The 17,711-nt window shown below is 50.9% G+C and overlaps 1 protein-coding gene across 2 annotated transcripts; it reads left to right on the forward strand.

Annotated features, from left to right (window-relative positions):
- Positions 1 to 7,444: 7,444 nt before the first annotated feature.
- MOB3C (MOB kinase activator 3C) lies at positions 7,445 to 16,098 on the forward strand. Of its 2 annotated transcripts, XM_008139352.3 has the most exons (4): positions 7,445 to 7,575; positions 10,859 to 11,327; positions 13,621 to 13,823; positions 14,169 to 16,098. In XM_008139352.3, the coding sequence occupies exons 2-4, from the start codon at positions 10,910 to 10,912 to the stop codon at positions 14,196 to 14,198; spliced, it is 651 nt and encodes a 216-aa protein (XP_008137574.1). In that variant the 5' UTR covers positions 7,445 to 7,575; positions 10,859 to 10,909; the 3' UTR covers positions 14,199 to 16,098. The 2 variants fall into 2 exon arrangements, with proteins under 2 accessions (XP_008137574.1, XP_054576728.1); XM_054720753.1 differs by lacking the exon at positions 14,169 to 16,098 and having other exon boundaries at positions 13,621 to 13,925.
- The last annotated feature ends 1,613 nt before the right edge of the window (positions 16,099 to 17,711 follow it).

Below are 17,711 nucleotides of genomic sequence, written 5' to 3' on the forward strand. Positions count from 1 at the left end.
TATGTTTAAATACTCTGAATTTAAGAGAATCATTTAGATTGAGAACTTACTGAGTAGGAATATTTGTAATCCAAGGTACCAGATTATATACAAAGTCTCTGTAAATCACCAGTCTGCTGGGCTGTCTGCTCAGTGCAATTCAGTAGTCCTCACAGAGCACTGAGGACTTAACCGCCATGTTAGGTGCAGACACGGAAAATGCGTAGGAACCCTGTTCTCAAGCTCTGTTCCAGCCACCGCCTGTGTCTCTCTGGCCTCTGAATCTGTGCCCTACATCTAGCACCTGGTCATCGTTTCCCTTGTCTTGTTCTCAGGAGGTTTATGCTGCTATTTCTCTCTTCTCCTCCAACCAGTTTGGAAGCAGTAGTCACATGTATGCTTTTTCTTTCTTTCTTTCTTTTTATTTATTTATTTTTTTGCAGTCTCCATAATAGTGACCTTTTGTTATTAACCTTGGAGAAGAGGTAAAAATGCCCACTTTCCCAATCCTTTGATTTAGCAATGACTCAGCATTCATTAATATTTAGTGAGCACCTATTAGATGTTAAGTACAGATATAAGAAGCTGGTGAATAAAGCAGTGAGCAGGACAAATAAGGCCCTTGTCATGGAGTTTATATGCTTGTGAAGAAGACAAATGAATAACATTATTTCAAATACTGGTAGTGCTATGAAAATAAAAAATGATAATAATGTGATAGAATGTAGAGTGGAGGCAATAAATTAATGGTCAGGAGAGCCATCTCTGCAGCGGTGACAGCTGATACTGGAGTTGAAGAAAAGTATCAGGTAAAGAGAAGAGCCAGGTCTGAGGCCTTAAAGTAGGGCCAAGCTCAGCATACTTGTTTCTGGGGCCCAGATTTAAAGGATTACTCCTAGCCCTTGAGCTCACAGTTCAGCAAGGGAGACACTAACATGAGTAATTACAATATGAGGCAAACTGACAGTGCCATTCTCAGAAGAGGGGCAAGGAGGGTTAAAGAATACCAGGGAAGCCCTGGCCAGTGTGGCTCAGTTGTTGGGCATCATCCCATACACCAAAAGGTTGCCAGTTTGATTCCTGGTCAGGATACATGCCCAAGTTGATCCCCAGAACGGGGTGTGCAAGAGGCAGCCCATCAATGTTTCTCTCTCTCTCTAAAAATTAATAAAAATATGTAAAAATAATAAACACTACTGGGTACTGTGGGGGATGCAAATCTTACCAGTCCATAGTATCTGGCGTGAAATGCTTGAGGAGATTAGACTGTGAAAGCCACCCCTCCCTGACCTGTTGCTCTTTAACAATCATCTGCAACCTCAGTCTGAGGAGCTGTGAAGTGGGACACCCGGGCCTGGGGAAAGTTCCTCAAAAGACTGGGACTGTTGTTATCACCCACAATGCAAGGGCAAGGTCTGTGCCTAACCCAAATATAGTGCCTGACATCTAATGAGTTCTCAGTAAATATTTATGGGATGGATGGATGGATGAATGAATGAATGAATGAGTCCAATGTGCTGTTTCCACCCTACCATGCTGTCTCTCTAAGATGATAAAAACTCTATTAATTTATTACTATTTTTAGAAGACATCACCCCAGCCCTCGGGGAGGTCCTCACCCCACGAGTAATATGGGGACCAGGAAGTGGTTGCCTTAATCTATTCAGGTTGCTATAACAGAATAACATAGATGGGGTGACATACACAACAGAAATTTGTTTTTCACATTTCTAGAGGCTGGGAAGTCCAAGATCGAGTCGCCTACAGGTTCAGGGTCTGGTGAGGACCTGCTTTCTGGTTCATAGAAGGCCGTCTCCTAGCTCTGTCCTCAAGTGGTAGAAAGGGAAGGGAGCTCTCTGAGGTCTCTTATAAGATCGCCATTCCCATCACCTTCCAAAGACCCCACCTCCAAATACCATTGCACAGGGGATTAGGTTTCAACATATAAATTTAGGGGACACATATTCAGTCTACAATAGAGATACCCAAATGTTAGTTTTCTGTATAAATATCACTAGGGAACTTGCTTAACCAGCAGCTTCCTGTACCCACCCCAATCTCTATAAGAGAGGCCTTGCCTTTTCTTTTTGAAACTTTTTATTGTTGAAATTTTCAAACATATACTAAAGTAAAACCAATAGTATAATGAACCCCAAGTCCCTGTTACCCAACACAAAAAATTTTCAACATATGACAATCTAGTTTCATTTAGATCCCCACCCACTTTCTTTCCAAATCCCAGGTATTATATTGCTTAGTCCATACATACCTCTGCTTATATTTCTAAAGGATAAATACTTTTAAAACACAAAACATTCCTAAATTAATTAGCAGTAATTCCTTAATACTATCAAATGTGTAGTCATATTCAAATTTCCCCAATTATCCCATAATTTTTTACAGTTTTGCTCAAATCGGGATCCAAACAAGATCCGTATCTTGCAACTAGATATGTCTAAGTCATTTTTTAACTTTTTAAATAATTTTAGGCTCACATAGAAGTTGCAAAAATAATAGAGTTCCTACGTACCCTTCACTCAGCTTTCCCCAATGTAACATATAATAACCAGAATGATCAAAACCATGAAATTGACATGCATACAATATAAATACAGACTTTATTTTGGATCTCACCAGCTTTTATATGCACTCATTCTTTATTTTCTCCTTTTGTTTATAGTCCTATGAAATTTTAGGTTTGTGGAACCACAGTCAGGATACTATCACCCAGAGAAGAAAGTCCCTCGTACTATATATGCCTTTATAGTCAAGCTTTCCTTCTCAGTCCTAACTCCTGGCAACCACTAATCTGCTCTCCATCACTATAATTTTGTCATTTTGAGAATGTATATAATAAAATCATATAGTATGCAATCCTTTAAGATTAAATTTTTTCACTCAGCACAATGCCTTTTAAATCTATCCAAGTTGCTACAACTCTCAATAGCCAGTTTGTTTTATTGCTGAGTAGTATTCCATATTAAGTCACTTTTAACTTATAGGTTTTCCCTCACCTCTTTTGTTGTCTTGACATTTATGTGTTAAGAATCTGTCCTATAGAATTTTTGTCATTCTGGATTTTGCTGATTTCCTCTATTTCCAGTCCCTTCTGTAACTGAGAGACCTCCAGGCTTAGTCAGAATCAGATGGTCTTCTGTAAGGAACCCCCATCCCCACTGGCAATGCTAAGGCGGGTATTACTGAAAACACTGGGAGAAAGGAAGCTGAGGAGGGAAGAAAGGGCCATGGGGACTGCGGTAGCCTGAGGAGGGTTTGAACTGGGGTCATGCTCTAGGCAGGCAGCCCCAGAGGCTGAAAGGGAGGCACCACAGTGGCAGAGGAAGTAGGCTTGGACAGAACTTCCTGTGTAGGCTTCATGGTGGGCTCCATGGAAGGCTGAGCCTGGGACACTGGCAAATTGTCACCATAGCCTACCTTCTAACTCCCAATCCCACTGCCACCAACTATCACCTCCACTCCTGGGACACCCCTGAGTTGGAAACTAACCCAAGTGGTTGGAGGGCATGCATCTGTAGAGGGCAATGCCCACCACAGCTACGTTGGAGGTCAGGTCAGGTTGGGGGGGGGGGGGCGTGTTATGAAATTATCCTACGACTCTTATGCACACCAGGCTTCCACCACAGGCTCCACAGGTATCCTTCCCAAGATGGAAGTCCTGAAACCTGGAGAGGTGAGGGCTATGCCTCCAACTCAAGGGGTAGGCAGGGAGCAGGGAGGGAAGACGGACCTTGAAGCACAGAACACTTGAGTCTGAGGTTCTAAAGCCCTCTAAAGTCCATGTCACAGTGGATGTGCCACTTTTGCTTGCACATTCATTCTCCCCACCCGCACCCCAAGAAGTGAGTACAGCCACCCAGGCTACATGGTTGTTCAGCCCTGATGTGTCAAGTGTCCTCTCATGTTGTCCTGTCACTGCCCCTTGTCTTCCAGGACCACAGGAACAGGGCCATCCCTCTTCTACACAAGAGCCTGTTGGTGCTTGAAGGCAGCACCCCAAAAAGACTGACCACAGCCTTCTGCTGACCCTCACAGCTCTTCTGTGGGGCACATATTGTTGTGGTTTCCATTTTACAGAGGGGGAAATAGGCTCAGAGAGGACAAATGCCTTGTCCAAGGTCATAGGGAATTTTAATGTACATTCTTTTCAACATTGTCTTTCAAACTAAAGGAAGTCTAACCTCAATTCCTCTTATTGCAATGAGGCTATTCTTTGCTTTTTCCTAAATGTGCCAGGATGAAAGATACTGCAGGAATCTGGGAAGGAAAAGGCAGAGCTGAAATAGAAACTTTTTCTTGGGAGATTGAGGAGAAGGTGGGCCCCATCCGGCTCCTCCACTAGAGCTGTGGCCTAAGCTCGAGGAGCATGCCCAGCCCACAGCAATCATACTGCAAAGGACTGGGGGGTCTAACGGGGCCTCCCCCCACCTCCCTTCCTCTGATTTCTGGCCAGGTTTCCCCACTGGCGTTTTCAGAAGCCCGAGAGATGCTCTGGGGATGCTGTCGCTCATTCTGAGAGGAGTGTGGGTATGGGGAAACTTTTCTGGCATAGGAGGGACTGGGAAGTCCCCAGGGAGAGACTCCTCTGTATCAGTGGAGTCACAGGTACAGGCTCACAGGGGCAAGAGCAGGAAGCTTGTCCTGATAAGGCACTTGGAATGGTATGGATGGAAGACGCTTTTGTGGTGTAGATGGGGAAAATTGAGGCCCAAAGAAGGACAGGGGCTTTCCTAGAGACACACGGCAGGGCCGGAGCCTAGGTGTGGATACCACCCCCTGCCACTGGAGCTCCCAACCAGGAGCCATGTTCTTGCAGTGGGAAAGGGTATGTCTGCAACTAGGTTCTCAGTGGTTCCCACCAAGCTTCAGAGACAGGGCCTTCTTTGAGCCACTTCTCATACGCAGGACACAGTGGCAGGGAGCAGTGCCCGTAGAGTTACAGCATGCCACCAGGGAGTACAGGAGGAACCCAGTCACACAGCTAAACACATTGCAAAGCTGGGACCTTGTTCTCAAAGGTCTGGATCTTCTCAGCCCCAGCAGAGCCTCCTGTAAGAATCTCTCTAGCCCAGACTGAGAGCCACAGGAAGGGGGGACTGGCATTAGAGAGGCATGGGCTATCTCTGTCTTCTCCCAGGCCTCCAACCTGTCAGCTAGTATCAGGCAGACCCTGGGGATCTGTGGGTGAGCTGGCGACTTCGGAAGCTCCTCCTAAATGGATCAGCTATGTTTCCCACAATGTAAGATTCTCTACTTTTCACTCTTCACCAGGCAAACCCCTGCCATCCTATAAAACCCAGCTGGAGGTACAGCAAATGACCATGTGCAAAGCCACAGAAGGAGTCACATCACATTCCAAAGAATCTTACCGACCATGATCTCCAACCACAATGCAATATAATTAGAAGTCAACACGAGAAACATAAACCTCCCATAGGCTGAGAAACTAAAAAACACACTTCTAAATCATCCATGGGTTAAAGAGGAAATGACAATGAAATTATGAAATACTTAGAACTGAATGATAAGAAAAGCACAAAGCGGTTTGTGTTTCCTCTGTAAGTCAAAGTCCCTGACCCACATCCTAAGTTCCTTTCATTGCCTCCTCCCAACCCCCCAGACACACTCTAGGAGGCTGACTTCTGTAGGCTGAATCAACAGAAGCTTCAAGAGTAGGAATTGGCCAATGGGGAGACCTGCCCAGAAGTCAGAGGAAGGGAGGTAGGGAAGGCCCCCTTAGACCCCCAGTCCTTTGCAGTATGATTGCTGTGAGTGGGGGATGCCCCTGGAGCTTAGGCCACAGCTCCAGTCAGCAGCTCCCTCCTCATAGCTCCCACTTTGACAACTCCCTCCCAGCTCCTCTCAGCTAGGGGTGGCAGCTTCAGCCTAGAGTGGACATCAAAAGGCTGCTCTTGCTAGCCAGCCCTTTGGTGATACACTATCCACGTGGTTTCCCTGTACCCTGACTACACCTCTAAATAGTGCCTTCTTTAAACTCTCCTCAAAATGCCCAGTTGAGGTGTTCCATGTGTGTCCTGCAGTTAACCCACTCTCACAAAGTGCTCCCCATCAGTCTGTAACCATGCTCTCACTTCTGGATGACGGAGCTCTGACCTTGTATGATTTCTGTGTGTTGACCCCTTGCTGGCCTGTTGTCAGCTGAGGTCAGGAACCAGAGCAGCTTCCTTACCTGATGCCCTGCTCTCAGCACACTCATGCTTAATACAGGGGATTAAATAGGGCATCAAACAAAGGACTAGATTTGAATCTCTTCTGCATATACTACAGCATGCGAATATTTGTAGGGGTTTGAGATAGAGTTAAGGACCTAGGAAACCCCAGCCAGAGGTACAGCAAATGACTTTAGACTGGGACAAAAATAGGTGCTTAACAAAAGAAGGAATCTCCAATTCTATGGACTGGGATTCCTCATGATCCAGTGTGTTCTCATGCCACCCATGGAGCAAGCAGAAGATCCAGACACAGGGGAGCCCAGAAAGCATCTGTGCCACAGTATATGCCTTCCTCCAGCCACCAGCTCTCCTCAGCTCCTGCTTGCTCAGCGCCCATCCCCACCCCCCCCCCCCCCCCTCCCGCGTGCCTTCTGCAGCCTATCCTTCTGCCTCGGCCCTCCCACTCTAGGCCTCCAACCTTCCCTGCTATCCCAAGACAGCCACCTGGTCTCTCATCCTGGGCCCCACTTGTGATTGGATGCTGGTGTGGGATATCTGTCTGCCCTCAGGGAAGGAACCCAGGTAGAAAAGTAGGAAGAACAGTCAAGTCTGAAGGGTTTGGATTTGGTTGAAAGGAAGGAGTGAAAGAAGACATTCAAATGGGAACAGCTAGAACAAATGTCTGGCGGTGGGAAATGGAGTGATTTCAGGTAAGGAGTGAGGAGAACCAGCCCAGTCTGAGCAAGAACCCCAGCCCTGGTGGGGGAGGTGAAAATCTGTGATCTGAGCATCTTCAGGGCAAGTCCTTTCAGTGAGGCATTCATTCATTCATTCATTCATTCATTCAATGGGAATTATGTGCCTGCTGTGTGCCAGGCAATATACCAAGAGCTGAGGGTATGGAAGTGTATAGGGCAGAACTGATCCCTTATGAGTTCAGGCACAAGTGAAACGCACGTGATTCGGGGAGAGCGAGAAAAACCACCATTATCTCGTAGCGCCTTTGTTTCTGCTCCAGACGAAAGCTGAACTTGTCCCCATTTCACAGCGGAGAAAGCTGAGGCTGCCTCCTTGGCAGAAGTCTAAGCAGACACTAGTTTGCCCTACGAGGAGAAGTTGGGAGCACGAGATAGCCTTTCCGGAAAGGCGACAATGAGTGCGTGCACTGAGGGGGGAGGGTCCCCACTCCCCGCCCCTTCCCCGCCCCTTGGCCGGCCACAGCGCGGCGGGCCGGAGGCCCGGGGAGGAGCTGGCGTCGCCTCGGGGGCGATAGGGCGACCGCAGCCCGGCTGGGCAGGCGGGTGGACAGGCGAGAGAACCCGCGGAGGGAGAGGACCGGCCCAGCGCGCTGGGGTGGTCGCCCGCGGCCGGACGAGGACTCGCGCTAATCCACCGAGGCGGACCCGTGAGTGATCTCCGCGCCCGCGCGCCCCGGCCGGGGACACGATTCAGCCTTGCTTCCACTTTCATTTCTTCCGCTGTCCGGGCGCGGCGCCGTCGGGGGCGACCTCTGCCCGAAGGCAGGCTGGCCACCGTCCTCGGTCCGGGTCCGAGCAGCGAAAGTCGAAAGTCGGGATTTGGGGGTGCCAGTATTTGAGGGGGCGTGTCTTCGGGAGCGGAAATGTCTGGCCTGCCCCTCTGGGTCCTACGACCGGGCCATCCTGGCAGTTGGGCTGGAGAGAGGTGGCAGGAGACCCGCGGCCAACGGGTGGGCTTGGGTGGCTGAGCGTTGCGGGGACTGTGCAGACTTTGTACAGAGCACGGAACCCCACCTCGACTTCTCTCTTGGGTATCTGCCCTGCAGGGAGCCCCCACCGCCCCACACGCCTTTCCCACAGCTCTAGGCTGGGTTCTAGGTTCAGCCTGAGGAATGGTAGGTGTGGCCCTGGCAGGGGGGCTGTGTCAGAAACAGGAAGTGTCACTCTGTGGTCTTCCTTCGGGAAGCCCAGATGCCCACCCAGGCTGTGAGCCGTCACTGACCACGTTAGGAGTAAAAGGACGCAGAATTAGAAAATAGGGCTAAGAGGGGCAGTCGTTTTGATTCAGGGAGGGATCAAAGGTTCTGTGGGGGATAGAAACTCAGGAAGGTTATTGGAGTGGGAAGTGAAGAGAATCTAGTGGCATGGAGAGAGGGCACCTATCCATCCTCCCACTGGCAGGCTGACATTTTCCTGGGGAAGACCCAGGCCTTGAAATTCTACAGCAGTAAGGTGAGACCATAGTCCCCAGGTCAGGACACCCAAGTTGCTGTGGGGCAGTGGGGAGGCTCAGCGTGTTGGAACAGGAATTAGGTCGATCTAATAGGTGGGAAGGTGCTTCCCCCCTCCCTCCCCTCCCCTCCTTTCCCCTCATCTCCACCAGACCAGGGACCACCAGCTAGTGCAGCCAGTGGAGGAAAATGGTCTTTTATGCTTGTCTTGGGCTGAGCCCCACCTTATCCCAGTTCCCAGTTCCGCCCTTGGAGATCCTCTGCCTATAACGTGCTATGTGAATGAAGGCTCTCAGGTCCCCTTTCTGGGCCTCAAACTCCCCGTCTGTATAAGAAGTGGGTTGGGTCAGTTGATTTCTCAGGGCTATTTCAACCCTAAGATTCTTTTTTTATTTCTTTAACTTATCTTTAATATTCAAAGTTATACAAATGTACCCTTCCCCCCTCCCCCCCCATTGACCCCTTCTAGCCCACCCCTTCCCCCAACCCCAGGTCTTCACCACACTATTGTCTGTGTCCATGGGCTATGCATATATGTATATAAGTTCTTTGGTTAATCTCTTCCCACCCATCCACGCCTGCCTTCCCCCTGAGAACCCTAAGATTCGTGAGGTTAAGCTTTCCTTAAAGCCTGAGCATTGACCATGTGCCAGGCCCTGACCTAGGCTGGGCGTGGGGGTGGAGGGGTGTGAAGATTCAGAGGCAGGACTGAGGGGCATATTCAGGGATCAGCAAGAAGCCCAGCGTGGTTGGTTGGGAAGTGGGGCAGGAAAGGTAGGGTAAGGTGTTGAATGCCAGACTGAGGGTCTGTTGGTAACAGTCAGTAAAGGGAACTGAGCGAAGGTAAAGAGCCCAGGAACCCCGCTTGATTCCAGTGTGAGAGATTTTGGAAGCACCTGCCCAAGCAGAGTTTAGAATGCAGGTAACAAGTGAAGCATGGAAGTCACCTGGTCTTGGGTCAGGAAGCTCAGATCCCATGCTGGGGACTTCTTTGGGTGAGAAGGTGGGGGACAGGGGATGGATTCCCCAAGTTCCTCTTATTTTATTTGACTGTCCTCTTCTTTGCCTGCCTGTTGTGGTTACAACAAAGAACCCCTTTTCCGAACTTCTTCACTAGCTTGACTTATTGCCGGACATGACACCTCCCCCAACCCATATTTACCGTGCCTTTGGTTACATCCTTTTTCCCATCCTCCTTCCCCAGTCCTGTCCCAGTATTACTAGAGGCATGAGAAAGGAAAAATGCTCCAATGTCAGCTCTGAGGTTTTGTTTGTGGCTATATTCAAGTCTCAGTCTAGGATTGGAGTCAGCACCCCCACTGACAAGGGTCAAGGTCAGGTCAGAGTTCAACCTGGAGCCAGAGCTCAGTGCTTGGCCCATACTCGGCCTTAGTGCTCAGTCTGGGGTCAGGGTCAGTGCTCAGTTTGTGGCTAAGTCTGCATTTCCCTACCTCGAGAGTCACAGTAACAAGGACTATATCGGAGTTACCCCGGAAGGTGCATGGGCCAAGTCCATGCCTACCTACTACAGTCATGGTGGTGCTGGGCCTATAGCCCAGGACTTCTGCCTGCAAGCTTGGGGCTCTGATTGCTGTCCCCAAGGTCTGTTCTGAATCTGGGATTCTTCAGTTCTAAAAGGCAAAGCAAAGTCATATGAATTCTAGATGGACCCAGCTGGGTGGATCTGACTGCATTCCTACCTTCCAGTTCCAGACACATAGTGGGTGCTCTAGGAATGTCTACTTTGTAGCAGGTGCAGGGGGAGGGGCCTGTTGGGGTTTCCGCAAGGGGAGGCTGGCTTGGAGGGAAGGATCTACAACTGCTGTTGGAGGAGGTGGTGTCCTTCTAGACCTGCTACCTCCCCCTCTCCTCCAGCCATTCACAGGCCACCCAGCTGGCCTTATAAGGGCTTTTCCTCTTTCAGGATAATAAAAGGAAAGGACATTTTTGGTAGAAAAGTCCCTCCTGCTCTCTGGGAATCCCCGGTGGCTGGTAGCTGGCCGGATGAACTATAAGATATCCCAGAGGAAGCTGAAGGAGGAGGGGGGAGGCAGGGGGCCCCCTCCTGCCCCCAGCACAATGCCGCCAGGCTCTCCCACGCTGCACCAGGTGGCCTGTGGGGCCCCCAGAGGTCATCTGGTCCAGGGCCGGCAGGAAGCCTCTGCCACCTCCCTACTGGTCAACAGCAAGTCTAAGCAGCACCTGTTTGGATCCGAGGCCCAGCCCTCTGTGAGATGCAATGCACGTGGAGAGGAAACAGAATAAGAAGGCAGGGCTGTGGCACTTGGCAGGGGAGAGAGGACAGCCTGGGAACAGGGCAGGGTGCTGGACGGAGGGGATGAGGAAGATTTAGAATCCGGAAGAGGCTGCTGAGATGGGCCCAAAGCTGAGAGGTGAGAGGGAATGCTGTGTTGGGAAGTCAAAGCACATTTGGTAAGGACCTGACCACCATGCTCTTCCATGCCCTTGGCTCTGGCAGGGCATCCGCAGGTCCTTCCGCTGGACACCCGTCCCTCAGCCCAGCCTGGCCATGGCCCTGTGCCTGAAGCAGGTGTTCGCCAAGGACAAGACTTTCCGGCCGCGGAAGCGCTTCGAGCCCGGCACACAGCGCTTTGAGCTGTACAAGAAGGCACAGGCATCGCTGAAGTCCGGCCTGGACCTGCGCAGTGTGGTGAGGCTGCCGCCGGGCGAGAACATTGACGACTGGATCGCCGTGCACGTGGTGGACTTCTTTAACCGCATCAACCTCATCTATGGCACCATGGCTGAGCGCTGCAGCGAGACCAGCTGCCCGGTGATGGCTGGAGGGCCCCGCTACGAGTACCGCTGGCAGGACGAGCGGCAGTACCGGCGGCCAGCCAAGCTCTCGGCGCCGCGCTACATGGCCTTACTCATGGACTGGATTGAGGGCCTCATCAACGATGAGGATGTCTTTCCCACTCGCGTTGGTGAGTGCCACCTGGTCAGGTCTGGCCAGGGAGGGAGGGAGCCCCCGGAGCCCATTTCACAGATGCGGCATTTAGTTTGATATAGTAATTCTGTGGAGTGTGTGTGTGTAATTTTCATCCCCATTTTGTAGAAGAGGAAACAGGCTCTGAGAGGTTCAGTGTCTGCTTGTCAAGATCAGGCATCTCAATTTCAGACGGCCTGACTCCCAGTTTGGGGTTCTTCTTGTTTAAAGCTTGAGTGCCCCTCCAGGGACCACGCTGGTGAGACCACTATGATCCTCAGAACCTTCCAGAAGAGGTGCCTCAAGGTGCTCCTAGCAGGCTACCCTCCTTGGGTTGATCTGACTTGCAGCCTCCTGGGAGTTCCCTCTGACTCTGGTCCCCAGAAGGGGAGGGAGTGGGGATTGGGTGTGCCTGACAGTAATTCCACCTCAGGGCGCTCTAAGGGCAGAGCTCCGAGAGCCGTGGAGACTTTTCTTATCTCAGCTGGGCAGCCTGGGCGGATGAGGGTGGGTAAGGGAGATGAGTGATGTCACCCTGGCCCTGCTTCCCCACCCAAGGGCATCAAGAAGGGGTGTTAGCATGACACTGTGTTCATCACAGCAGCCCCACCCCCACCTGGCCTCAAGGCTTTGGGAATCAGAGATGGGTGGGGCAGGGTGGTCAAGCCCAGAGGAGAGAAGTCTGAATGCTGAGCACTGAGTCACAATTCAGTGCCCTCGGCCGCTCCCCAGCTGGTGGCCTGTCATTTCCTGCACTAGCATGCCCCACAGTGGGTATCCTCATTTCACACAGGAGGAAACCGAGGCCGAGAGAGGGACAGTGCACTGAATCAGGAGCGTTCAGAACTGCAGCTCAGGTCTCTTGGAGCCTGGGCCCCAAGTCTAGATAGGCAGGACAAGTGTGAGGAACCTGGACTGGGCCTGGAAGGGCTCATGGAGAGGCAGGGCTCACCCCTTCCTGAGAACAGTGAGGAGAGAAGGGATCTGTGGAGTGGGGTGGGCCAGTGTGGGCCTGTGTCTGGGCTCTTATTCCCTTCTAGCCTTAACCCCCCGGCTTATGAGACCCCAGTGTCTGTGCCTTAACCCTGGGATGGCAGAGAAGAGCACATGCCACCAAGATTTCCACCCTGAGCACGGGGGACTATAGGAAACTGTGTCTTTTTCACGGGTTCTAGAGCTCTTCTTCTTTTTTAAAAAAATATATTTTTATCAGTTTCAGAGAGGAACGGAGAGAGAGAGAGAGGAACATCAATGATGAGAGAGAATCATTGATCAGCTGCCTCCCGCACGTCCCCTACTGGGAATCGAGCCCACAACCTGGGTATGTGCCCTGACCGGGAGTTAAACCTTGACCTCTGGTTTCATAGGTCAATGCTCAACCACTGGGCCACACTGCCAAGCCCTAGAGCTCTTCTTGAGCAGAGTTTGTGGCATATATCTCAGAGGGATGCTACAGTGCAGTGCAGACAGGGTTTGAATCTTGACTCCAGTCAGTACTAATTAATAGTTATGTGGCCTCGGGCAAGTGGCTCCAACTTTATGCACCTCCATTTGATCATATCTAGGATGGCTATCATACCCATTATCATACCAGGCAAAAGGTGCAAAGGGCCCAGCACATGGCCTGGTTCACAGATGGAAGAGTATGTGTTATTGAAAATTTGAAGGAATGAGAGATAATCTGAACTAGTTCTTGAAGCTTTAGTAATTCTCAGGATTAGGGGTCTGGGGACTGCACTGTGGGAGCAGCTGATGCAAAGAGGAAGGAGTCAGGGTGGGGTGGGAGAGGGAGGTCAGGATCCTGAAAGGCCTTGAGCAGGCTCCATGCTGGGAAGTTAGGACTTAATTATGAAGGCCCATGTTTTTAAAAATGGACCCCAGATGTTGATGAGCTCCCCTTGGAATTTTATCCAAAGGTGTCTTGTGAGAGCACCTACAGATGCATGTATTTCTGGGGAGAGTTGGGGCATTACTTTCTTTCATCATACTCTAAGGAGGGTTGTTCAGTGACCCCCAACCAGGTGGCAGAGTCCTGCTCAGAGTCATGGGCAAAGGTGGAAGATAATTTGTATTTCAGTAGAACAGAAGCAAATCAGATTTGTGCTTCTTAAAAAGGGAAGTATGGGAGAAAGCAAATCACGATCGCTCTCTGTCTCCCACAGGGAAGTGTGCTAGGCAAGAGGCCATTCTGGGCAAGAGCTGCCTGTATTGTGGGAGGGCAGGCAGGGCTGGGTAGGGTTTCATACCAGGATTCTGATCCCCCTCACTTCTGCCCCTCCCCACCCTCCTAGGAGTTCCCTTTCCCAAGAACTTCCAGCAGGTCTGCACCAAGATCCTGACCCGCCTCTTTCGAGTCTTTGTCCATGTCTACATCCACCACTTCGACAGCATCCTCAGCATGGGGGCCGAGGCACATGTCAACACCTGCTACAAGCACTTCTACTACTTCATCCGAGAGTTCAGCCTGGTGGACCAGCGGGAGCTGGAGCCACTGGTGAGGCCAGGCCCCCGCTACCCTCCCCTACCAGCGCTAGCCTCTGAGTTTTCAGACCCAAAGTCTACCTGTGCTAAGAAAATCCAATACCCAAGTGGATAAATTAGGGAAAGACAATTCATTGAACAGTGACTCTGTACTTTAATAGAGAATTTGTTCAAGTTACAGTTGACAAACCCAGATCTATAGCCTGGAGTTGGGGTGGGAGGAGGGAAGGGGCCAGGTTCAGGCAGAAGAGCAGCCAGGCCCTATGGTTTGGGTGGGGGCTGCCTGGAAGGCTGAGCTCTAACTGACTCTCATTCCCCACCCCACCCCCACCCTCACCCCCACCTTGTGTCTCTGCAGAGGGAGATGACAGAGCGGATCTGTCACTGAGCCTAGACCTGGACATTGTTGCTCATCAGATGATCGTCTGAATATAGAGTGGCTGAGGAGGGGGACCCTCAGGAGTCCGGTGGCAGAGGAACCTGAAGGCCCTGGGACCCCTCCACATACCCAAAGCCCCTGAACTTCTGGTTCTCAGGAGTCTGCCCATATGTCCCCTGACTGCTTGTGAGTGGAGAAAGGGAGAATTTAAATGTGGGCAAACAGGAGGAAAGGAGGAGCTAAACCTCTGACATGAAGTCTAGGGATGGGGTAGGCTAGAGGATTTCCACTCTGACACTTGACCTTTTCGTAGTGGTTCCCAAGCCTAACTGGGCAATGTGGATGTGGCTGAGGTGATGGCAAGAAAGGTACAAGAGTGAGCAGCCTGTGTGTGAGTGAGCAGTGTGTGTGTGTGTGTGTGTGTGTGTGTGTGTGTGTGTGTGTGTGATTTTGACTGTGGAGAGTGTCTGGGAGAGCCAGCCACCTTAGACCCTACCTTCCCTGACACATAGTGGGACCTCATAAATGTTAGGCAAATGGATGGATGGAAGGAACAAAGGAATGAGAGAGGAAGGGGAGGAGGGATTGGGACCATCAGACCATGATCACTGTAGAAGTGATGACAATTCACTGTCCCTACTTGATGTGTCTGATGATGTGTAAGTACAAAATGTGGTTGTAGGTAGGTGTAGCTCTATGTTTGAAACGTCTAGGCTACCTTTTTCCATCAGCATGAATTCTGGGAAACTGTGGGGAGATAGGAAGGGGACCATTGCCCTGAGTACCTAAATCCCTGGCCCACCACAGACACAGGTTCTGATTGCTCAGCCAGAGATGCCCATCAGCTGTCATTTCACTCAGCCCTTTGCCTCCAGAAAGGCCTGATTATAGACAGCCTCCTGCGGGTAAGATCCCTCTGGCCACAGTGGTCCTCTGGTGCTTAAATTGGGAATCACATACTCCAATCTACCTTCTAGAATCCGTACACTTGGCTCCCAGCATCTGAAGCCCAGCACAGGATAATAATCCAACCCAAGGGTCTAGTAGAACTTGAATTGGGAAACTCTGGAGTCTTGTCTCCCATCCCAGGACATTAAGAACCCTGGGGTTAGTGAATGCAGTCTTCCAGGCTTGGAGAAACCCCATCCTTCAAGTACTTGTCTCCTTTCAGCCATCCTGAGACATTCCAGCTGGTTGGCTCTCAGAGCACAGCTGTTCACAGAGAAACTGGGATGTTCATTCAGTACTCCATTTCTCAGCACTCCCATGCCCAGCCCTTTGTGCAGACCCACAGGTGGGGAAATTGAGGCAGGGACAGGGCCCTCCCTTCCCAGAGCCTCCACATTGGGAGGCCAGAAGGAGAGCCAGAAAAGACCTGAGGAGCATCTAGTCACAGAATCCTCCACGTACATAAGAGGAAACTGAAGCCAGGAGGAGAAGCTGTCCTAGGCCTCATGGCAAGGCTTTGTGGAGCTGGAGGAGAAGCCATGGTCCGACTCCCACCCCAGGGCCTGTGCATTGCTACACAGGGAGATGAGAAGCACATGGAATGAGGGTTTGACAGCCCCTCTCCGGGACACAACTGTTCCTGCTTTGAGCAAGGATTTCTAGCCTGATGTGCCCCACTTTCCCTCAGGTCTGCCAGGGTCATCTGCTGAGCCAAACCTCCACACTCATGTCCCATCTCCATGACCCAGCAGCTGCCTGATCTCTGGGGAAGCAGACGGGGCTCCTGGAGTCAGCCCACTGGACTCGGGCTGCTGCCTCCAGAGAAGTTCCCAAGGGAAGCAGCCCTGGCCCTGCAGCTTTGCCAAAGGCTCTCGAGGGAGGCGGGGAGGTGGTCAAAGATTCTCCCAGGGACAGTGGGTGGAAACATAGATTCTAGGCTGTGGCCGGTGCTGATTGAAGAAGGGGGTGAAGTGGGTGGGAGGGTTGGGGAGGGAAGGGGGGAAATCTATTTTTGTGAAACAGAGGGAAGACTTTATTGTTGTTATTTTTGGTAAAATAAAGGAGGCAAACTAAAGCAGCGCTGGTGGGAAGCTGTGGTCTGGGTGCCACATGGCTCTTGGGCAGACTGTGGAAGGAACTGGGCCAGAATGGGGCAGGGAGGGATTTTTGTCCCCGGCCATAAGGAGTGCTGGCTGGTATGGTCATGTCTGTCCCAGCTCTCCAGGGTGGAGACACCAAGGTTTTCCCAGGGCTCTGAGAATGCTGAACCTAGAATTCCTGGGCAAGGCTAGGATCCTAGGAGTGGGGAGGACTGGCCCTTGCCTTCGGGGAGCTCAGTCTCTTCTTGGGAGATTCTTTACTTGTTTCAGCTTAGGTCACCTGGCACTGGCTGTTCTCACCCCCTTAATGTGGGTGGTTTATTGGAGCTAATGGGTTAAGGAACAGGGCAGAAACAACGCTAGCCCTAATCACAGCAGAGGAAGCGCTTCTCAAGAAAATGCTGTTGACATGGGGCTGACTCCTGAGCTTATTCCCCAGGAGACACCTGAGTCTCTCAGCTCAGGTCTTGCTTTCATTCCACTGCCCCTTACCCTCAACTGCCCTCACGAGTTGAAGAACAGCTTGGTTCTTAAGAGTCAGCAAAGGCCCACCTACAGCTCTCCTTCTACCTAAGAAGGAGCCTGGCTCTGTGCAGCAGCTCTCCTGGGAGGTAGAGGTCTGGGTTCTAGTCCCAACCCAGCCCCTGACTATGGCAGGCCCCTCCAGACCTCCATTTCTCCCATCTATTTCATGACCAGGAGTGGAAGCAAGGAAATAATTGACTCTAAGCTCCTTCATTATTCACAGTCTATGAATCATCCACAATGATAACAATAATAGCTAATATTATGTGTCAGGTACAGTTCTAAATGCTTGATATACAATAGCTTATTGAATCAAGTTTGTCTTTGGGTAGCTGCCTAGCTTCCTTGGTGCCCAGTATCCCCCCTTTCACTGCTCTAGGATCTGTAAGGCCCTCCACTCTGCTGCCCCTTCTTCTGGCTCACCAGAGGAAGCCCAAATCCAGCATTCTAAAAGGTAGCTCTGCTTGCACACCTGTGACAAGTCACTACCTCCTCAATTGCTGGAGAGTTCGGACTTCTAGAAAGTTCAGGTTCTGAGGTCATAGTTGTTTTGAAATACACTATGGCAGTGAGGATAAATTAATCTCAGAACTGTGTGGCCAAGGCCTGCTCCTTACAAGCCATCACAAAACTGTTTTGAGAAATTCAGAGAGGGATGCTTAGAGAAGACTAGACAGAGATAGAGAGAAGGAGGAGACTAAAGAGAAAAAAAAAAATACCCTCCCCCAATCCAAAGGGCAAAACTTTGCATGAGAGAGTCCTGGGAGAGGCAATGTATTAGGGGCAGAGGGACAGTTTGGGCAGCCAGGCTGTTGAAGCCTTTGTATTCCTGGACCCATAAAACTATTTGGAGCAGGGAATAAGAAAGTGAGCCAGTCTCCCCATCTTGGAGCAGAACATCCACCTATTGAGTAAAGGCTGCCCCACCACCCTCAGCCCTCATGAATAC

This window comes from Eptesicus fuscus, chromosome 9 (genome assembly GCF_027574615.1).
Source record: "Eptesicus fuscus isolate TK198812 chromosome 9, DD_ASM_mEF_20220401, whole genome shotgun sequence".
Taxonomy (NCBI): Eukaryota; Metazoa; Chordata; class Mammalia; order Chiroptera; family Vespertilionidae; genus Eptesicus; species Eptesicus fuscus.

Bases quoted from the DNA above. Each gene is read 5' to 3' on its own strand.
- MOB3C (XM_054720753.1), top strand. From the start codon at position 10,910: ATGGCCCTGTGCCTGAAGCAGGTGTTCGCCAAGGACAAGACTTTCCGG. The intron at 11,328-13,620 runs GTGAGTGCCACC...CCACCCTCCTAG, and splicing joins TGTCTTTCCCACTCGCGTTG to GAGTTCCCTTTCCCAAGAAC.